At 40.5% G+C, this 23,491-nt stretch overlaps 1 protein-coding gene across 6 annotated transcripts in view; it reads left to right on the forward strand.

Annotated features, from left to right (window-relative positions):
- Window positions 1–23,491, forward strand: part of WDR37 (WD repeat domain 37) — a 50,811-nt gene continuing 27,320 nt past the window's right edge. For 2 of the 6 annotated variants that reach the window (XR_014556589.1, XM_083704956.1), the window contains exons 1-6: window positions 1–83; window positions 8,806–8,837; window positions 13,355–13,532; window positions 14,303–14,399; window positions 15,682–15,777; window positions 15,930–15,994. Coding sequence is in view for 2 of the 6 variants with exons in the window: in XM_083704956.1 (XP_083561082.1) it covers window positions 13,395–13,532; window positions 14,303–14,399; window positions 15,682–15,777; window positions 15,930–15,994 (396 nt within the window). In the remaining 4 variants the exon portion in view is untranslated. Of the gene's footprint in view, window positions 84–8,805; window positions 8,838–13,354; window positions 13,533–14,302; window positions 14,400–15,681; window positions 15,778–15,929; window positions 15,995–17,438; window positions 17,523–23,491 lie in introns of all 6 variants that reach the window. The other 4 variants (XR_014556590.1, XM_083704955.1, XR_014556588.1 and 1 more) reach the window with 3 other exon arrangements.

Raw genomic sequence — 23,491 nt, forward strand, 5'->3', positions numbered from 1 at the left:
GCTTGTTCTTCTCCCCGCCTTCCTTCCCTCCCTCCCTCTCCGGGCTCGGGAGCCGCCCTCCGCCTCCCAGCTGGATTTCAGAGGTGAGCCGAGCTCGGGGGGGGGCCTTTAGCCCGAGCCTCTCTCCCTTCCCCTCCCCCGCCATCTTCCTATCCCTGAGGGGGAAACGTCAGCCCCCCGGGGGGAGGGGAAGCCAAGGAATCCCATCTGCTTCTCCTCCACAGGGAACTGGAGCGTATCTGTGTATGTTTGGGGGAGGGGAACAAGATCTGTATTAAGGTTGGGGTGAAGTGCCAATAGGTGCACTATGCCTCGTGTGTGTGTGAAGGTTAGGAGAACTGCTGAGGGATATCCCGCAACGTGGGGGGTGGGATGGGGAGTTGATGGACCCCATGTAAACAGCATGCTTCTTTGTGTTTCCGTTACATGTCTGTGCTCATTTTCAACCTTTTTTTGTTTTTGTTTTTCAGTTGTGTGTGCGTGCCTGGGCAGAAATCAAGTTTGATAAAATAGACAGGTTTACAGGAATGGGGTATTTGAAGAAAGAGGCGCTGGGGGGGGTGGAGTAAGGGGCTGCCTGCAGCCGAATTTTGCTTTATTTTACTTAAAACAATAACAGCTGTGCTGCGTTATCATTACCGTAACAGGAAAGGCGTTATGCTGTAAACCGTTCACAGCATCAAACAGTACAGGAATCCAGTCAAGCTAACATTATCAGGTTAAAAAGTTCGGAGCAGCCAGAACCAAGGACATCTGCGGCTGGTACTAATGGTCAGGGAAAGCCCAGGATAAATAAAAGTGGATTTACAGTACTCATTCAAAAGGGAGAACATTTCACACACACACACACACACAAACACACAGAGAAGGTCACATTAACTGTCTTAAGTTAAGTGGTGGTTGTTCTGAATAGCCTGAAAGTGAATCCTGCTGTTTGAATGCTGAGGTGTTCACCAGTACCCTTGCTCCAAGGTGTATGTTTCTTGAACAAATGAGGTAATCAGGGCAATTAGTGTGTGGAAGGCTGCCAATTAGATTCAGAGAGCCTGTAGTGTTTCAGTGAACTTCACATTCCCAAACACATTCTCTGTAATAAAATAATAGTGCTTTTTCTGTAGTTTTGGAAATAGCTTAAGCTGCATTCTACAGGGCTTGCGGTGTTTTGAGTTTCATACCAAGTGAATTGAAACAGTGTTGCATCTGTTGTAACTCTATTATTAATGAAAATAACCATTCACGTAGCACATATATGTATTTCCAACAGTAGTAATCACTTACATATCATTTTTAAGTATTCAGACCACTTCGAATAAATTCTCAGTAATCTTTATGCTGTCCAATTAAAGTAAATTAATATTATTCACTTATTATGCAGTGGGAGCTCAAACAGAGTAGTTACTTGAGGCCACCTAGTTTGGTTAGACCTTTTCTGTAACAGTGATGTGGTTAATGATTTCATGGCAGAGAAGCCTTCACGTGCATTTGTTTCCCTTGAACAAGTGATTAATGCTGTTTGCCTGAACCAAAACAAAAGAGAGCCTCTCTGATAAACCAGCAGGCTATATAAAAATGTTGTTAGGATGCATCTCCTTTAGGTTCAGAAATGAGATCTTAAGGAGAAAAATAGCTGTCCCTAAGAGACATAAAGTTTCTTGGTGTCTCTTGCTGAAATGTATAGACTGGGGATAAGTATTGTCTGTGATAACTAAGCTAAAGAAAACATTTAATATAACACAAAACCTATGGAATGTCACATCCTTTGGAATTTATTTTCTTAAGGTTTCATGAAGGCCACAATCTCCCCATGGCTGAAAAGAATTGATAAATTGATGCAGGATCAATCTGTTAGTTGCTACTACTCATCGTGTTGAAAGATGGTATGTTCCAGATATTAGGCCCAAGAAGAAGTAACATTTAGTGTATAAAAACTTCATAGCCATGTGGGTGTTGCCCATGATGTTTAATGTTTGCATTATGTTTAACATAATGTTTAAACTTGACTACTTGTTCCTATACATAGAATATTAGCATGCCTTTCATCTGCATCACGGATTCTTAAGGTACTAATGCTACATGCAGAAATAAGCAACCCACTTTAAAAGTGATGCAGGCAGTAGGTTGTCAGATTGTGAGGACTAATGAGACATAGGTATTGCCATTCATATACTGTAAATCACCCTGTAGCCTCTGGCTACCCACTTTAAAATAATGCTGATCTTGATGGACTGTTGATAGAATCTCACACTGAAATTCTGTTTCTAATGAAGTAGCAAGAAATTTTGAATGCCCAGGTTACTGTGCTGCTGTAATGTTTCCAGGTTATGTTTCTGTGTACAGTGGTGATTGTTTATTTGGGCATTTATATCCTCCTATTCTGTGATAAAATCAAACATGACATGACTTCCAAATAAAAATATATATCACAACAAAATTAAAAATACTGTAGCATAAAAAAAATCACATATTGACATAGAAATTTGGGAGAGGCATTCCAACTCAATAGGTAAAGCACATTCATTGTCTGCAAATGTTCCCATCATGTCCAAGTAGGATTCCTTTCTGAATCACTGGAGACTTTGGCAATAATGAGAGAGATGAGTGGTTGGTTGGTCTTACTTGTTACCAGGCAGCTTCCCATGTTGCTATTAATTCTCAAGCTTTGATTATGGAAGAAATAACTATTTCCAATATCCCTTGACACATAATCCTCCCACATTTGCATTAAAGTGGTAAAATAATAATTTTCAAAACCCTTTTGTCACTGGTTAGTTGAATTCTAATTTTCTTTACCTTATGCTATTTGTCATCAAGGAGAAAAAGGGGGAGGTGAAATTTATTTTAAAAAGTAGTGCAGCAGAGGATATTTTGGGCAGTGCATGTATGACATGAACAATCTCATTCCTGACTGGATGGCTGAGATAAGATTGTATTACTGAGTATGTGATAAAAAAGCTCAGATAGTTTCAGCATTACTAGGTTAGAATGGCAAGTTGGGGCACATCCCCCAGGTTGCAAAAATGACAGTGGAATTGCTAGATTTGACAGTTTTGTTCAGTTTCATTATTTTATAAAATTTATACATGGCTTGATTGGAAAAATACCTCAATGTAGGCTTTGAATTTTTCTTATATTCTGAACTATGTGGAATCTTCACAAGCATTCTTGCTCATTTTTTAATTAGCAACATGTACTTTATGTTATTGTACTCAACATATATGCTATATAATGTGACCATGGTTAATGTCATTTTGGATTAATTGTTGGTACTGTTTGAATAGCCACCAAATTCCCATAATGATGAATTAAAAAATGTATTTATCAGCCAGTGATGGAGGTGCTTTCCTCCTATTTAGCTGTTAATCAGGAAAACGACTGAGTGTTTTCCAAGTGCTTGTAGACTTCAAGTTCAAATCAAATTGTCATATTTTCCTACTCTATAAATATATTTATATTCCTATAAATATATTTTATGAACATTATTATTATTATTATACAAAATCAATATTAAAATAAGCAGAAACTTTGTGAGTATACTGTGAATAGGCAAGAATAAAGCTTTATTAATTTTGAGGAAAGCAAGACCACATCTCTGCTGTTATAAAAATCATTGGGTTCCAGCAATATGTGAAGAAATTTCATATTTGGTCAGGGCCTTTTAACAACACTGGGCAAGCTCGGAATTAAGAGAGACGTGTAACAGAATGAGATAATATTGTTAATGGAATAATGAAATGTGCAGATAAATATCTGGGTTTATGCAAAGTAAATGGAGATTAGATATGGCTTTAAAGCACGCACTTCAGCCAGGTGTGTTTATGATAAGGAAAGTGAACAATGATGTGACCTAAGGAAATTGCTGGTTTTGCTCATGAAAATTAGCAGAGCTTTGGAAGCTATGAAAGAACTCGGCGATTAGGTTCTTTCAACAGCAAGTGAAAATCCACTGCAGGAAATTACGTACTGGTTGAAAAGAATCATGTAATTTGGTTGGACAGTTTAGCTGCTAGGCCAGAGGACTGTTTCATATATGCCTGTTGTCATTAGCCCATCTAACAGGCCTATCCACCCAATCATCTGCTTCCCAGGCTGTGCCACAGAAACTCCTGAATTAAAAAGCAGACTGCATTGTGGATAGTGTGTGAGAAGAACTCAGCTGTCAGGTCATCACAGTCAAATTCTTTGGGCCACCATTTGCTAGTGGCTGGGTATAGGTAGATGCATATTGCAAAATTCAGACGAGGCTCATTTTTCCTATAGCCGCTGTTTGAGAACTTCAGTGCTCGAGTCAGGTGATATGCATGTACCAATCTTTCCACATGGCATCCTGTTTCAATCTGTTTCCTTCCTGCCTCAGTGTCTCAGCAGTTTTTTACCAGAACATATTAGAACTGGGTTTCCTGTTGCTTGTTTTCTTCCCTTCCTGTATCTGCTGGCTTTCCTCAGTTAACTGACTGACCCACTGGGTCCATTCCTGGCTTGATAATTCTTTGTTATGATCCTGTCCTAACCTTCTATTTTAATACTGCCCTTCCACTCCTGTTCCTAATGCAAACTGGTTTGGCAAATCTTATATAAAGACTGAAGAATTGTCCTCTGGGACACTGACACCAGGAAAATTGAAGAGATCTTCTGGATAAACAGAACTGTCTGCTTCCCTGAATTATGGCTGCTGATTTTGGTGTTCAGAATTGTCATAATATTGCAGATTTGTTTACTTGTCTTTCTGATGACTATCTGAAATTTATAAAGGATTCCAGGGAATTTTCATGAATGTGCTCTGAATTCACATGGAGTGCTGCTCAGGCCTCCACCCCTAGTTAAAGTACTGGTCTAGAACAATGCCATTCAACATGGTGCCCTCCAGATGTTTTGGGTTGCAACTCTCATCATCCTCAGCCAATATGGCCAATGGTCAGGAATAATGGGAGTTTTAAGGTAAAGGTAAAGGGACCCCTGACCATTAGGTCCAGTCGTGACCGACTCTGGGGTTGCGGCGCTCATCTCACTTTATTGGCCGAGGGAGCCGGCGTACAGCTTCCGGGTCATGTGGCCAGCATGACTAAGCCGCTTCTGGCGAACCAGAGCAGCACACAGAAACACCGTTTACCTTCCCGCCGGAGTAGTACCTATTTATCTACTTGCACTTTGACGTGCTTTCGAACTGCTAGGTTGGCAGGAGCAGGGACCAAGCAATGGGAGCTCACCCTGTTGTGGGGATTTGAACCACCAACCTTCTGATCGGCAAGTCCTAGGCTCTGTGTTTTAATCCTTCAATGGGAGTTTTAGTTCAAAACATTTTTGGGGACTGACATCTCCATCACATGGCTAGTACGCAGCAGCATTTTCTGTTGTGCGCCCAAGCACCAAAAGAAGCAGCTGCGCACCAGCCAGCCAGCCAATTTGTGGAAATGTCTTGTTGCTGTTTTATTCTGGATTGTTTCATTTGATTCTTTAGAGGGGTATAGAAATGAATAATAATAATAAACCCCACCACATAAGCAAGTGACTAGACAGAGGTGGCACCCATAACCTAGGTTTAAGGTGCCATGTGGTGATTAGCTTATATAACACTGGTTATCTAACACTGGTTGTGAGCAAGCCATCATTTAGGAAAGGTTGACTACCATTACTATTTTTGTGTATGTGCTAAATGCAACGAATCTTTGAAGAATTCTTAGTTTCCTTGGAACGCAGCTTGAAAATCCCTGCTCCGCTAAACAAGGCTTAATTTTATTCTACAATCTTAACTAATTGCTTATGCTGCAATAAATGTTGTAGTCTTTAAGGCACAACAAAACTCTTTATTGTTCCTTCTGCAACAGATTAACATGCCTAGCCCTCTGAAAATCTTACCTGTTAACCTCTGTGTCTGTTTGTTAAAAAGAAGTTTAAGGGAAACACTTCTTCCAAGTGCTTCACTTCCTTTTAAATTGCACTTCTTCATTCCCAGGAAAGTATTCATTTATTAATAATAATGCCTGTTTAAAATTTGAATGCCAAATCAAACTGTATGTTGGAGAATAGAGCAGAAAGGGGTGGGGAGCTTGCTTTTGCATTTATACTCTCTCTACCACTCTCCCTTCCTCAAACTTAAGCAATTTTAAATGGACAAAAAAGGAAGCACACTGCTTTAGTAATTCTTTCCACATTCTGATATTTCCTGAAAGAGATATTGTCTCTTGGCTTTCAGAAACATGAATGCCTGAGGGATTTTTTTCTTTCATTACACAACTCGTCTTGATTACTTAAGATCGGACAAGTAAGCATATTAGGAATACCAACTATTGCTAAAGTAGGTGACCTTGTAACGTTGTTGCTTGATCTTTTATGTTTGCTATGCTTGTTTCGTCTTTGACAATTAAATGATAATTTGTTTTACATTTTATCTTCCAGAAATAAATAATCAGAAATAATCTGATACACTCAATAAAAAATAGATGTTGTGTGTTTTATTTAAAGGTACAAAACATGCACAGTAAAGGATAATTCGGATACTGGAATAGTAGTATTAAAAAACTGTATAGTTGTCTCTTTGCCGTTGTAGAATATTTTATATCTCTCCTACCTTCTATGGGATGATTTGTTAAGATGTGAATAACTTAAGGCAAGTCATTTTTCTACTGTGGACCTGATTTATCACTGTTGGAAATTTTTTTCTTGGGGCATTTAAGGGAGTATTGTTTGCAACTTAGCAAACTAGTTCTTATATACTCAAGTGTGATGTTACCTTTACCATAATGCTGTTTTGAGTTGGAGTCATCAGTTGCTGCCCCATTACGTTAGCAAATAGCTTTGAAAATATCATTTGTGCAACACTAGTTCAAATGAATATAGTTCAAATGTGTAGTCAAACCTTGATCTGACTTCCTCATGCGAAACAGTTGCAACAAATGAAGGGGAGATTAAAAAACACATTCATGTTCATCCACAGTGGTTTACAGAAACCAGACCTATGTTAGGTGACCTGATAGTTTCATATGATGCCATGGGAAGGCTACAGTTGCAGTTTTTGGCCTATGAATGCGAGACTACTCCCAACAGAACTTGAGAAACTCCAGATTCAGGCGTCACCCCACTTAATGCACAGTTGACTTGTGTGCGACGGCGTATCTGTGTGGCACTGGGAAATACATACGTATGTACCAGGAAATGGGGGAAAGTCCTCAGGGCTTCCAAGGAGACCCTCCCTGGAGCCAGGCAAGGATGTCATTGAGGGCAGAGAAAGCCCTCAAAAGACCAGAGGCACAGCAAGGCTTTGTTTAGGCTGCTCAGCCTCCACACCTAACAGCTGAAGCGCACATCTTCCAGCCAGCCCCAGAGCTTCAACTGTAGATATTTCGGTCTGAGAGGTGGAGAGCAGGAAAAAGCGGGTGTTTAGAGGGTTTCCCCCTTTTCTGATTTTCACTTATGCGTGCATGGTTGTTTGTATAGATTCCTGCAGATTCCTGTCTGTTTACAATGTAATATTATAGTTAACATTTACTTATTGTCTTGAATCATCTGATTATGTTCTTTTGACACTGTATTTTGATCAGTATGGCCTAGCCAGTGGTGTGCTGAGAGATCCCATGTATCCAGTTCACGCTATGCTTACCTGCAAGTGAATGTGCATACTTTGGATTACAACTACATCCGTACTTGTGTATTTATCCTCACAGGTCTATAATCAATTGAGGTGGGGCTGGGTACATCCACATTGTGTGTGTCCCTGTGCTCTGCTATGGCCCTTCTCTGGTTCGCACCCATCTGTCGAGAGACCATGGAGTGCATCTCCAGGGGTAAAGTCAAACTGCTGCATTAGCAGCACCAAATTGACTTCCATGGGGAAGAAGCCTGGGCAGTGAGTATAGAGGTCTTGGACTTCCCAAATGGCAAGACCCCCTGGCCCTTGCTGATGTGAGCCAAAGGAAAGTGGAGCAATACGTTCAGCACCAGCTTGGCTGCAGGAGTTGTGGGAAGGAGCATACAAGATGCCACCCAACTGCTTTAGGAACTGCACTCCAGATTTGGGCAGGGTTTACTCCTTAGCATTTTCTTCTACCAAAGATATCTCCCAAGGCAGCAGGGGTTTGGGATCAGAGTTTTGCTTCTTCTAGATGGGCTACCTTCCTTGGCTGACGATCTCTACCAATCCCTCACTTCCCTTCATCTAGAACTTGTGCAGAAGCTGCCTTCTTGACCATCAGACCCACTATTGGTCTTGTCCACTCAATTTACTAGAGCCTGTCTTTGCATGCAGGTACTATTTCCTGCGTAGTACTATCCATACATTGGGGGCATGTCTGCAGTGGGACAACTTGCCAAATGTGTGTTGCTTGTCTCCATGAGCCGCAACCCTGAATGCTCAGGGTTATAGCTTATGGGCCTAGCCAGTGTGTATCTGGAAAGCTGTCCTGTTGCTGCCATGCCCCTAATGTGTGGATAGCATTGGGGAGGGGGCATAGCAGGGCACCACTCATCCCTCATGGGAGGCTGAACACCTGAATAAGGCTTTACTCTAAACACTTCCACTGATATTAAATCTCATTGAAACAAATGGAATATGCTTTCAAGAAGTAGGCTTATGATGGTGCAGTAAGCGTACCTGTCAGCTCATACTGAAGGTAAACTGCAACATCTGAATTGTGGATTTTTTCATTTCTCACTAATGTTCTCATTGTGGCCCTTAACATGCATGATAGCAGGAAGATTAAAGTATAGGTAGTAGTTTTGCATGCTTCAGCAATAATTGACTTAAAATGTGAAAGTCTTTTTGACTAATTTTTGTATTGTTTCACTAATCAGTATTTAATATGGTTTTCATAGGATATTTAACATGACACTGATATACTGGACAGGTAATTTCCATTATTTTGAAAACCTAATTTAATAGGGTGAATCCAGGTAACTGCCAGCAATGATCCCCTCTTGTGGCTGCAATCCTATACTCATTTATCTGGGAGTACATCCCATTGAACTCAATGAGATTTACTTCTGTGTAAACATGTATAGGATTGTGCTGTGTATCTCCATGTGCCAAGGACTTGTTCAGTTAATTCCATTTCTTACATTAAATTTGTAAGATTTTTGTGGTGAAAGGGCAATTGATCTTGACAGAAATCACCTTTCCAACTTAAGTGATTTGCTACCAAAGCTTAAAGGATAATATTCCGCACCCCCCCCCTTAAGGTTCAGTAATCTCTCTTTAAAAGCTAAAGGCTGTTCGGTCTTTTGGATAGTTTTACAGTACAATGCTATATATATCTTCTTGGAAGTAAGCCCCATTGAGTTCATTGGGGATTACTTTCATGTATGTTAGCATTGGATTGCAGCCTTAAAGTATACTTGGAGCTGCTGCACATGATTTTTTCCTACGCTGGCTTTGTGATGTGTGTGTTAATAATGATAAATATACTGTGTTGTCACATACAGTGGTGTACATGTTTATTACACACAACAGTGGTTGGTGTAGGAGAAATATCACATGTCAGTGGGCCCTTGAATCCTGCTTGTTAATTTCTCCTTTTCCCCGTCTTCCGTGTGTGTGTGTGTTTGCTTGCTGCCTCCTCAGCTTTAGGTGTATCTTCTTGCAAGATCTGGAGGAGGGCTTGCATTTAAGCATGTCTTTTTCCTGAATAATGCATGAATTTTGCAGTCATTCAGGTGCATGAAGATGTGCAAAGGATCATTAGTATAATGAAATGCAGATTGATGATGTCCAACTGACTAAGCTGTTAACATTTTATGAGCAAATAACTTCTCTAGTTCTAAAATTGTATTCTTCCCCCTCAAAGGTTTTGACGGTGCTTTATTATGTTTGTCCTTCTCTTCCAGTTTTTGAAGGTTTTTAGTTTTGTCTAAATTGCACTGGAAACCACATTGGGTAGGGGCCTGACTTTTTCCTGTGTTTTGTTTAGCACCTTGTAGATGTAGGTGCATGATTTAGAATAAATATGAATAAATATTAAAATGATTTCTTCCTCCTCTCCAAATTTGGTTTGTATCACTTTAATTGTGGCTCTTCCTTTCTTGTTGAAAATGATAAAAAAGGGCCTGTATCTAAACAGCCGGTTGTTTTCCTGATCCTGTGAAATATGGCTTAAATAAAGTGTTCATTTTGCAGAACGTTTTGACCATGATTAAAAGGAAAGGTTAAATTGCACCATCAGATTAAAATACATTGTCTATGTTCAGCTGTTCCATGAGTGTAGTAGATCTTTTAGCCAGAGCTAGCACAAAGATGAGGAAAATCTAAGTCCCCTTGGGTCTTCTTTGAGCTTAAGAATTTTAATAATGACTAGTGGAGGCAAATTATCACTAACAGGTTGACCTTTTGGAGACATCTTCCAAACCGCTGATACCATTTCTGTTGGTTGCTAGTCACAAGAAAAGTACATGTGAAAAGGGTGTTTAGCTTGTAGGAAAGGCTGCTTCAGAGCAATGCTCCTTGCTCATATCCATGTACCAAAACATACAGTATCCTCAGCCTTAATTAGTAAGTCTAATTAAACAGAGTCACATAGTATTTTTCTGCGTTAATTTCAAGTATTATTTACACTACATTGCCTTGCAATTTGCAAAACATGCATTTGTTTTTGGCTGTAGATTTCATAACCTAGATTTTTCAAACCCTAACAGCCTTCTAGTTGTTAGATGTACCGTATTTTTCCCTCTATAACACGCAGATTTTTTCTCCTAAAAAGGAAGGGGAAATGTCTGTGCGTGTTATAGAGCGAATGGTGGTCCCTGGAGCCGAAAAACCAGGCAAATATCAAATCGCCAGGCAAAAAATCAAATCGCGGCGCTTCACTGAGAAGGGAAAACTGAAAAGAGGAAGCGGCTGCTTTCCTGCATTCTGCCTCAGGGTCTTACTGCCCACCCTCCTCTGTTTCGTTGCTGTGTTTGCTGAAACGGAACAAAGAGCAGGGAAAGCCCCTCCCCTCCAGGCAAGCTCTGTTGCTGCTGGGGGAGAGGGAGAGAGAGGGGGGAAGGGAGAGAGAGAGGGGGGAGGGAGAGAGAGAGAGGAGGAGGGAGGGAGGGAGGGAGAGAGAGAGAGAGAGAGATGGCTGGCTGGCTGGCTTGGGTGGGGGAAAACTTTTGCCTTTCTTTTCTCCAACCCGTTAAATCCCTCTCCTGCATTCTTAGCCAGCTGCTTCTCTGCACACCCCTCTAATATCCCTTCTTTGTTTTTCCTTCGCTCCCCACTTAAAATGTGGTTACAAAGCATAGATCCACATAGATCCTCAGGATCTTTGCATTGGGTCACCCCAAATTCACCATCAGATCACATAGCATGTCCATGGCTACAGCCTGCACCAAAAAAATCACACACCCACTGTTGCCTGGGGCTGCAATGGTGCAAAAATGTGGTTAAAAAGCATGGATCCACAGGGATTCTCAGGATCCTTGCATTGGGTCACCCCAAATTCACCATCAGAACACATAGCATGTCCATGGCTACAGCCTGCACCAAAAAAATCACGCACCCACTGTTGCCTGGGGCTGCAATGGTGCAAAAATGTGGTTAAAAAGCATGGATCCACAGGGATTCTCAGGATCCTTGCATTGGGTCACCCCAAATTCACCATCAGATCACATAGCATGTCCATGGCTACAGCCTGCACCAAAAAAATCATGCACCCACTGTTGCCTGGGGCTGCAATGGTGCAAAAACGTGGTTACAAAGCATGGATCCACAGGAATTCTCAGGATTTTTGCATTGGGTCACCCCAAATTCACCATCAGATCACATGTCTGTGGCCACAGCATGAAGCACAAAAATGATACATCCACTGTTTCATTCAGAATGTTTTTTCCCTTGTTTTCCTCCTCTAAAAACAATGTGCGTGTTATGGTCAGGTGCGTGTTATAGAGCGAAAAATACGCTATATAACAGTTCTCATTCCTAATTTGAGAGTTGGTGTATTTTCAAATCTCCCTACATCAGGGATTTCCACACAGTTGTTTTAAATGCTGCTCAAACTTCTTTGCTTAACTTTATTGCTTTCTTCTTTGTTCTGCAAGTTCCTGGGTCTCTTTTCTGGACTGTCATTATTGTTTCGGAATTCTTTTTCGGGTGGGGGAAATGAATGTTGCCTTCTGAGTTGATAGTCTTTTAACCTTGGATTCAAAGTAACAATTAGCCATTGTTCTGTTATTGAAGCTAAAAACTCACATGTTAAAATTAGAGCTGGCACCAATTAAAGAAAATGTAATTGATTAACTATGAGCTATAATTGTTTAAAATTGTATACAAATAGAATTATAATTCTGAACAGTATTATTTGTCTTTAGATTATTGACACATGAATAAGACACCATTTTAGAAGAGGCATTCTTTCCCATGGGGGAGAGGAGGAATACCTCTGTTAAAGTGTTGTCTGCCTCCCATGGTTATGTAAGTTCTTGTACTAGAACAAATTCCGCTGTCAGATGAACAGTGGCCATCTTCTTAACTGAAAGGTTTTTAATTGAGGAAATGCTTCAGCTTTTGTTAAAATGGAATTTGAGGAGCGGAGGAAATGGAAAATGTTTCTTGCTTAATAGATTCATATTAATTGTGAAAAGATTTGGATACAGTGGAGTTTCTTGGACACTGTTCCCTAAATGAAGCACAACTTGATTTTCTTATGGGAGCAGTATGGTTCATGCATGGGCAAGTATGGTTGAAGGTACTGTCAGGTAATTTAAACACAGTTCAGAAGACTTTTGAAATGCATAGTGATGATTTTAAAATAGAGCAAAATGTTAAAAAAATATACATTTGCAAATCTGTTTTAATATTCTTAGTAGCATTGAATGTTAAATGAATTAACTTTTTAAATAATTTGATTTGATTATAGCACAATCTTTGTGTAAGGCATTTTATGAAACAAGTTAGTAAACTGCTGCAACATTTTACTAAATATTCTACTAAATATTACCTGACTCCACCCTTCAAACATCATCTTCCTTTACTTACAGCTGGGTTTATGACTTTGCATGCACTTCATTGAACTGCAGTAGGTGTTTGATTGTTTGCTGGAAGCATTTTGGAATTCTCACTGGGTTTGCATTTCGAAGGCACTTAGTAGGCCCCTAGCCTAGAGGATGGGTTTTTTTTATTTATACGGTGGCTTTTTATCTAACAATTAATGGCAGAGAATGTGGTCGCAATTCTCCTGTTTTCATATATCCACAGCATTATTTTTTAAATAGAATCAGAATTAAATAATCTTAACTAAAAGCAGCTCTTTTTCCTCAGACATAAACAAAATACCCCTTCCCTAAAAATGATTTAAGAATTTTGCAGGCTTAAATTTTTCCATTACAATGATTTCTTCTAAGACTAACTCATTATATAAGGCAAATTCTAATACTTAACACTTGATTTTAGTTTATCTTAGGAACTTCTGGGAAGTTGTTTTTTTGAAGTAATGCCCACAGAAAGTGGAAGTTGTGCCACTGCTCGCCAAGCCAAGCAGAAACGCAAATCTCACAGTCTTTCTATACGAAGAACAAACAGTTCTGAACAGGAGCGGTCAGGATTGCAGAGAGAGATGTTGGAAGGCCAGGTAAATTTGGCTGGAGTTTGTGTGTATTTGTTTGTTTATATTTGTTTAAATTATCTACTTAATCCTATTAAGGCAAGTGACAATAGCTTGATAACAATCTATTGAGCAGCAAGACTAATTCCATGTAATTCCAAAAAACAAAAGATCTCTTTTTCAAAAACAAAACTGGAGGGTTTCCATACTGTGAGGAATGATGAAATGTAAAAGCCTATAACTCCTAGTTTAAAACTTGGGAATGCCTAAGCATTCAGTCCTTCACCTCATTTATCCTCAACGCATCCTTTTGTGAATGTTCAGGTGAAACAAGGGGTGTGTGTGCTCAAAGCCACATCATTGGTCTTCACTGCTGAACAGGGAATCAAGTCTGTGCCTTGGCTCAGTTGTTTATGGTGTCGTCATTATTGAGGCACCCACCATTCCATGCTACTTGGTTTATGACTGAATCATGGTCAATTGTTCTTGAGAGTCCCTCAACCCTTCAAAGTAGTTTTGGGGGTGGGGAGCTGGGGAAGCTGAGAAAAATTGGCAAAATAGCACTCACTCCATCTAGCAGAGTGTTCTGTGACTCACTAATAGTCCCCCCCCCTCAAATCAACCCGACAGTGGAGATCGAAGTATGATTTAAATTTGAACTCTTCTTTGGTATAATGGAAAAAAATATTTCAGGATAGATTTTGGAGTAAAATTACAGAATTGGCATTAAGGGTCAAAAATGCACTAAAGCAATATAAAGCACTCCAATAATTTTAAATATTTTTTATTCTTTCAAGGATTCTAAACTGCCATCATCTGTAAGAAATACACTCCTGGAACTTTTTGGCCAAATAGAGAGAGAGTTTGAAAACCTCTACATTGAAAATCTCGAATGTGAGTTGATCTTTATATAATGTATTGGGGAAATATTTGAAAAGTTGAAATAAAGGGCATGGAAAATATACCAGATGCATTATATTTCAGCTAATTATTCTGGTCCCCTGCCCCCATACATGATTGTGAATTAACAGCTCAGTAACAACTCTGAATGGGCACTTACATTTCCCAGGTTACATATCCACGTACCACACGTGTTTGAGGTCCTAGCACTTGCATTGTCTAATTCCTCTTAACTTGATCCGTACAGTCTGTCATGTTCAGCATGCAGGGTTTTTTTATATATAAAAAAGATAGAAACAGATCATTTGGATGTCTGGCTTCCTGTTTAATTATTTATTTAACTAAGTAACAGCTACGCTTCAATATTTTAAAGCCACAGCAGTTTGATCATAAGGCAGCATAAAAATGTAACTATGCATAGCAAGGAATAATATGTTTGCCATATAAGCCCTCTACAGAATATGTGGGAGGGTAGGCAGCAGAACTGCCTGCTTTACCCCCACCTCCATCCTTGAGTTCATCTCCACCCCTGCTGACTTCATCTCAAGACCTTTGCACATTGAACAGAAGACCTGAAAGGGGGAATCTACATGTTCTTGACTCTCCCTTTCAACTCCCCCATTCTTTTTGTGATGGTGTTCTTGATGTCTGGAGGGGATGTTGGGGACAGAGCCAGTGTGGGGTTCTTGGAATTTGTGAAGAATTATGTCTACTTTTTAGGGCTGTATAATATATAAAATTCTCCATTATTATCATTACTTGTGTTTATTGATTCAAGATTGCTGTGCCAGATATCTAGACTGGATGCTCTCTCTTTTTAAACTTGGCAAAAATATGTTAAGCTCTAATGCTGGGTTCATTGTCTTCCAATCTGGAGTGGAATTACATGCAGGAACAAGCTCTTTGGCAAGCGGTGACTTGCTTATTGTGGAAGAGAGATAGCGGTCTTTCCTTCCTGAATTTTTATTTGCATTTACTAATGGCTCTTTTGCATCAGAGTTATTCCCGTTGGAACTGTAGTTTTGAAGCAACTTACTCATGGCAAAGCCTGCTGTGAAATTATGTCTGAATCTGATGGCTGCTGGTTTTAAGATTACGCTTACTACTTGTGGTATACAGATAAACCGCAGATGCAAAAAGCCCTTTTGGTAGATGGAAACTGGAGACTACTAGGCTGCACAGTTGAGACCTTGGAAATAGGGAATGTGTGATAATTTAAAAGTTGTGATTGAATGCCTATTATCTTCATTAACATTGATTTTTATGCTACTGCTAGTACGTAGAGAGATTGATACACTTAATGAACGCTTAGCAGCTGAAGGCCAAACCATTGATGGAGCTGAACTGAGCAAGGGACAGCTGAAAACAAAAGGTAAGAAGAAGGTGGACAAGTATACCTCTCTTAGTTGGCTTTTCATAACTTAAGTTGGTGATTTGTTGGGAGGGTGTTATCACAAATGTTCGAATAAAATAATGAAACAGCCTTTAAAAACTCACTCCCTTTAAATTTATTTGTCTTAACAGCCAGTCATAGTACCAGTCAGCTGTCTCAGAAATTAAAGACTACTTACAAGGCATCTACTAGCAAGGTATGAAACACACCGAACCTTTTATTTCCCTGCAGTATTTACTTGCTGGCCTAAATTTCTGTTAAGTACTTTCTATTTGTAGATATGCTTAGTGAAGGCTAGCAAAACTGTTGGCGTCTGTTTTCCGCTCCTCTGAATTGTTGCTTCAAAATAATGTAATGAACTCATTGGAAAGGAAAGGAGGTTTGCAGCAAGGGAGAGCTGTGACAGGGCTTAAAAAAACCCGTTAATAGAAGATAGAAACTAATAGCATTTTGATTGTGAGGAATTCTGTAGGAATAAAATGTAGTTAAGTTAAATAGATGTTACATCCATTTCCCCCATGAATTTTACTAATTCGTGGACATCATTTTTGTTGTGTCCTCGTTCAAAATGTAGATTCATAGAACAGATGCATCTTCTGATTGCAGTTACCAGTGACCTGATCGATACTTCGATCAATAGTGTGTTCTTGCCTCATGGAAGTATTATTCAGAAAGTCACATACAAACCTTTCATGCTGTTATCTTCCACAGGGCTTTCAAAATATATTGCTTTTTAGGTTCAAATGTAAACTTTTGGTGTCTGCTGTGAACAGAGCTAAATAAATATTATAAATTCCTATGGTGGCAGTATCAAATATAGGATCAGACACATCACACTTACCCAGTGTTGATCATTAAATTACATTGGGTTTGCTAGCTGCCCCTATTTACATCTTTTGCTTTCTGGAACAGCTAAGGTCAAGACCACTTTCCCACCTCATGTGCTTTTTTCTGCATAAACACAGTTTGGAGTTGGTCAGCCTTTCTTCTTTCTAGGAAACTCAGAAATCTGTTGCAATCCAGCAGGGCTTGTAGCTTATACTCCCATCTCCACTGCTGAGTCTATGCTGAATGTTGCCCAAACCATTGCTACTTAGAGAGGTGGCCATACTGGGAATTAGAAAAGGACTTTGTTTTCAAATTTGTAGGCCCTCCCCCCATTTGGATTGGGTCAGGAATGTGCTGAAGAAAGTGTGTGGAGCACTCTTCAGTACAGAATACTTCAGGGTAGTTTTTTTAGCTTACTTTTGATCGTACTTTTTAATGCACGCTTATTAGGCAAATACAGTCAATAGATTAAAAAGTTGGTAATCGATCAGATGTAATTTGAATGTGCAAACCTATGAGAAAATGCTGAGATGCTTAAATTTGATAATGAATTGTGTTTAGTGTTCATTTTCAGTTTAATTTTCATTTGTCTTTCTACATAGTTCGCAATGTCAGTATGAATGTTGTGGGATGTAACTATCTCTTCCATTTTGCATTAATGTATTATTAATCTATTAAATACGAACAGCAGTTCACGTTCTTAAATAGTCATTAAAATAAAGACATTTACTATTAAGAGAGCGTGTGTGTTATAAATTGTTTTCCTTTTAAAGAAAGTGCTGAATACTTATCTCTTCTTACTTGCTATGTAGCGCTCAAATTCTTTCCCAGGCAAATCAGGTGGACCTCGCAACTTCAACGTGGGAAGCTGGGAAATATGGGGTGGAGACTCCTGGGTAACTGCTTTGCTTCCCAGTGTGCTAGTATGCATGCCCAGCTAAACAGTAGTGAGCGGTGGAACATGCAGAATGCCATCTTAACCAGTTTTCTTCTATGGATATCATATCTGTCAACTGTGCCCTCTTGGAGGACCTCGTGCCACCCATCCTTAACAATTTATTGCTTTTGCTTTTGGATACTAATTGATGAGGTCAGAATCTGAAAACCAAAAGCAGCTTTCCCCTCATTACATTCCTTTGCTACATTTGATGAAGGTGTTAGCACCAGTCTGGATTAATACAAACTGACGAGTTCATCCCAGTTAAAACAAACTAGGACATTACTTTCTTTATTAAACTGAATAAATTTGGTATAATTCTCCACACTGCTTTTCTTGGTTTTTAGGGGTTTTGTAGCCAGTGGGTGGGTGGGGAGCTTATCAAGTGTACCTAGGACTCAGCATATGCTGTATTGCAGAGAATAAGTAGCAAAAAGACTGGTATTTATTTTCTTATGAAGATGCTGCAGAAAATCTTGGGCTACTTAGTAAAGGACTAATTCAGGACTGCTGCAGCTGGAACTAAAACCAAGCAAAGTTCAAAACCTCATAATAGCTCATATGCAATGTATTAAGCAGCGTGAATAACATTAACGAATGGAAAATTATAAAATATATAGTCTTTTCCTTGGACATTTCTTTAAGAAGATTTTATCTTTTAATGACTGTGAAGTTTATTTAAGCAAATGTGTTACCCTACTCTTTTGTGTGTGATAGCAACACAGAAAACGCAATTGTGTAATCGAGTCCTCACTACATAAGCCAGGACATGCAGCAGCTTAGTTCATTTGTAAGGACCTCTTCTCCTGCATCATTTGAGTGGGGGGTAGAAAAGCCCAAGAAAGCGCAGTTAACTAGTTCAGTGCTGACTTTTGCATCCTGGCTTGTTTGGAAGCCACAAGCCATAGTTCCCAGCTTGCATGCAATGGGAACTTGCAGTGTTCTGGTTTCCTTCCCTGCTGGTGTGAAGGAAGAAGCCAAGGGGCTGCATGTGCGTATATAAGGTTTAGGCATTTTCTGGCTTAATAAGCCATGCCTTAATTACATAAGCTGGACATTGAGTGAAACATGTTTCTAGGTAACACTCACATCATAATAGATTCTTCTTGCCCTAACATGCCAGGTGGGAGAATCTGCATTAGATTGTTTCTGTTCTAGGCATTATCTCAACAGTTCATGGGGTTTCTGTCCTGTCAGTGGTGCAGAACTTTTCTCTAGAAGCAATCTCACCAGCGCTGGCAAAAGGGACCTTAATCTCAAATAAAATCTCCAAAACATGGGGGAGGGGCGGGGGGGATTTTATTTATTTATTTTTTCTGCTCAAGGGCCACATAGCACTGCAAGCAAACACTCTGGGAGCTGCTTTCCCAAAGCAGATGGGGCCGAAGTAAAAAGTAGATGCTTCAACCGAAACCTGTGAAGGCAGTTACAGACCCCATAATGCAGTGGAAAGGGAGATATATTAATCCACAGTACAGTGATGGGCAGGAAGATTTAAATCACATTCTCAGCTCGTTGCCACGATGGGGATAACAGGGGAAAGGCATGCCAGCCAAAGACGCTTATGGCAGCAGTGGGACTAGGATGAGTTGGTTCCCCCTTCGCAAGCACTGCTGATCCCATAAGAGCCGCAGCTAGAACTGCTCTTCACCGAATATTCCACATGATTCATTCTTTTGTTTTGCTCCCACCGCTATAGATGCCACCTCTGCCATAATCGGGATGGCTCAACCATTCCCTCTCTTGTCCCATCTGCCTGCATGAGAACCAAGCCCATTACTAACTGGCAGGCAGCTATAGTACATCCCATGCTACTAAACTGGAAGCCTGCCTAGCAACTGACTAACATAGAAGGTGCTCACATGTGCTGTGGCCTTGGGCCAGTTCTGCAGTGCTTGGGAGCGATAATGTCCTGCTCCACTGACACCTGGGTGGGGCATACAGCAGCATAAGTAGTAAGAAATGATTGCTAGTCAATACGCTGGGTGGTCTGGGAGAAGGAAACGGACATCTATGCTTGGAACATGATTGCCATGCATAACAGACGTGGAAACAAATGGGAATACATGCGCTTACTGAGGCTAGCAGCCGTTAGAACAACGGCTGGTGGCATGTGAGTAACAGGGTAGGCTTGCAGGAAAGCAAAGGGCAGGATCCTCAGACAAGGAGTATCAATTGGAGAGAGACCCTACTCATTATATGAGGGTCTGCAGTCATCCCAGTACTTTACCAGGTTTTTGTTGCTCTCTTTTGGTTATACTTAATTTTAATGGATCGGATTTGAAAATAAATTGCCTTTCTAGCTTAACATACTTTCCATATCCGTAACAGATTTGTAGAATTCTGTAGAGTAGGGCAGGAGGACTCTCCCAACTGAAATAAAGCAGCCAAAAAGACAGGAAGAAATAATGTAAATGTCCCCCCTCCAAAAAAAAAATATAACAAGCTGTGAGGTTATATGTATGCTTGAGTACTTTTGCTTCTTAGAATTCAAAAGCGTTAGAATGTTTAGTTTCCTCAGAAGTTTAAAGAACTTAAGAAATCTTCCCATAATTCATTTTCTTCTGTGAGGTGAGGTGGGTGCAAGAGCCTAGTTGGACTTTTCCCCACTTCTTATTTAACAGTTGAGAGGTATCGGAGTCCTGTTGCTGTAATTCTACTGTTCCACTTCTCATGCGTAACTCCATTTTGTTTGAAGACATTTATTAAGTCTGACAACTGCATTTTAATACTGCCTTGAAAATTTTATGATTAATTCCACACTATGGTTCAAGGTGGGGACGCAGGTGGCGCTGTGGGTTAAAGCCTCAGCGCCTAGGACTTGCCGATCGAAAGGTCGGCGGTTCGAATCCCTGTGGCGGGGTGCGCTCCCGCTGCTCGGTCCCAGCGCCTGCCAACCTAGCAGTTCCAAAGCACCTCCGGGTGCAAGTAGATAAATAGGGACCGCTTACCAGCGGGAAGGTAAACGGCGTTTCCGTGTGCGGCTCTGGCTCGCCAGAGCAGCGATGTCACGCTGGCCACGTGACCCGGAAGTGTCTCCGGACAGCGCTGGCCCCTGGCCTCTTGAGTGAGATGGGCGCACAACCCCAGAGTCTGTCAAGACTGGCCCGTACGGGCAGGGGTACCTTTACCTTTACCTTATGGTTCAAGTACTAATCTTTACCTAGTTCTGCAAGAATTAACCTGTTTCCTTTTCAATGCATCCATAGTAATTATTGCTTCTACTTGCTTTGAAACAATTCTGCTCATTAACCACTTAATTATGATTCCATCTAGGTTTCATTTCATCATTATAAAGATTAATAAAGAGGAAAAAAATGGAATACTTTCACTACCCATAGCATTGCAGTCTTCTTCCAGTCCTTCCTGTTTTCTTCCCCCCCCTGAATTTAATTTAGTATATGGTTAGAACATCTTTTTCTTTTGTTTTTTAATTACTGAACAAGCCTGGGGCCTTATTTGTAATAACAGAATTGGAAATAATTGAACCCCCCCCCCCCCCGGTTTGCTTACAAGATGGTACATGTTGCATCCAGGATTTTGGCTTAACTAGACTCTGATTACCAAATACTTTATATAACTACTTGTAATTTTAAGACTGCTTCTGGAGTTCTTAAATTTTTTTAATTAAAAAGTTTGATATAGTAGCCTCCCTTCATGCATTTTAATTCTCTTAATGATTTTAATAATCTGAAATAGTTCAGAAGGCGTAGATACATATCCCTGATGGTAGGTTCCATTGAACTCTAGCTTAGACATGGATAGAACCGGCTGCACTGCAAATTTCCTGTTGGGGAAAATACATGAGTGTAGCAATAAACAAACCTATGCTCAGAAGGGAGCTCACCTCTTTGAATATGTTCTATCCGCAGTAAGGAGTCCAACTTTCCAAGTATACTGGAATAACTCACATGTTTTGAAACACTTGCTTGTCATGTTTTCTTTCTGTTTGAAAACAACTCTTAGAAATGCACCTAAAAACACTGACCTAGTTTGCATGTAATGCTAAGCTAAACCATGGTTTAGCACAACCGTGGAGGCTTCTTTTAAATATAGCAGATCCCAGAATGGTTCAGATAAACTCCCCCCCAATAAAACAGAACTAGATCAAACAACCCCCCACAAAAACCAGTCTAATAATACGAACACATCCAAGCAGGTTAAATAATTCATAGGGGAGCCTATACAGCATATAGTTGAAGCTATGTATATGATGCTATTTGCTGCATTGTTGCTAGAAGCCGCTGTGCAGGTGTTGTGGTGTCCACATGTGTGAATGAGAAAAGGAGGTAGGCTGCACCAGGTGAGGTGCTTCCCTTCTTAGCTTCCCTCTCCACTTCTCTCAGTGGTCTGACAGTGCAGTTAGCCTGCCTACCTACTTTCCATTGGAAGCAAGTGCCCACTCTTGCCCGTCGATTGTGCTCCTTCTCCCAGCTAAATCCTGCACTGCTCAGGCTGTGTCCAGTTCTGGGAGCAACATTTGAAGGAGGGCACTGCCCAGGGAAGGAAGATCAGGATGGTGAGAGATCAGGAAACCAAAATCCTATGAAATACTTTCCAGTTTAAAGCACTGGGTATGTTTCCTCCCGAAAGCTGACATCTTGAGTAGATATTGCTATTTATTTTGGAAAACCAAGCCTGCTTCCTATCCCTGCTTTGCAGCAGGTGTAGTTTGTTGGTGGGGAATATTAGAAGTATTATTGTAACATAAACCAACCTTTTTAGACCTCAGAGACTTCAATCGGCATCATGGGATTTTCATTTAGGCTTTTATCTTCTGCCAGGAGTACTGAACACCCTTATAACTTTTCGCAGAATCATTAGTTTTAATGAGCATGTGTGCAAAAGTAGGATCTGTAAGTACATCTCGCCATCAAACCCCAGCGTGCTATCCTTCACATCTCCTCTGCCGCAGCCCCTTCATCAGCACCCCATTCACCCCTAACTCTGCTCCATAGAAGTTCCCTTCCCTGTATGTCACTGAGGACCTCCCAAAGTCCTCCCAAAGCAGCTGCCACTCCCTCCCATTCTGTCAGTCACATCCTTGTCCAGGTCTTCTCCCCAACCTAACCCATTCCTCTCCCCCTTAGCTGCAGACACAAGCAGACCTGCACATTTGACACACACCACACTTCTCGAAGCCTGCTCTGTGGGTTTAAATTAACTCCAGGAGAGTCTGATGCTGTGCTATGCAGGAGCAGCCATTGGTGGACCAGCCTTTTTACCTTGGGGACATTGCTTCCTGACCCTGAATTACGGTTCAGCAACTCCTGTGAAAAGTGGTTGGGGAGCTGCAGGCCATGCTAAGAACCTTTTAAAAGGGTATGACAAAGTCCCTAGACCTCTGATCCAATACATATTTCTGTACTTTTCTTTCTGTCTCCTGTGGCTTCTTCTACCTTTGACCTGAACTCTCAGCATTTACCAAAATCAAGACACATAATTATGCGTTTAAGCACATAGCTCTTTCTTTGATACAAATAGTATCAAAAATTATCTGCCCACAGGTTGGGGGTGGGTGGGGTGGTGAACTATTATTTCCTTTTTTCCTCTTCACTGTTTTTTAATGTAGCAATTGAAATTCAAAAAAGTTTTTCACCATTCCCCCCCCCCAAGGCATTTAATCAGAACAGGCAAACGAAGGGATTCATCTCTAAACATTAGTTTGCTCCCCGCCCCCCTAGCTTTCCCTTTTTGTTTTGTTTCTTGGAAAGAATGTTTCATTAACATGCAAAAGGAACTGGGCTGTGCTTCCAGGTTAATTGTTATTTCCAGTGTACTGTTAAAACCAGCTTTATTTTGCCATTTCAAATGGCTCTTAGCTTTAGATCTTTACACAGCTCTTTCCTTCTCCCGCACCTTACCCATTTTTGGCCAGCTGAATTTAAGAAACAGACTTGTATGGCATATATAAAACATAGACGGAAG

This window comes from Podarcis gaigeae (genome assembly GCF_964106915.1).
Source record: "Podarcis gaigeae genome assembly, chromosome: 12".
NCBI classification, from domain to species: Eukaryota; Metazoa; Chordata; class Lepidosauria; order Squamata; family Lacertidae; genus Podarcis; species Podarcis gaigeae.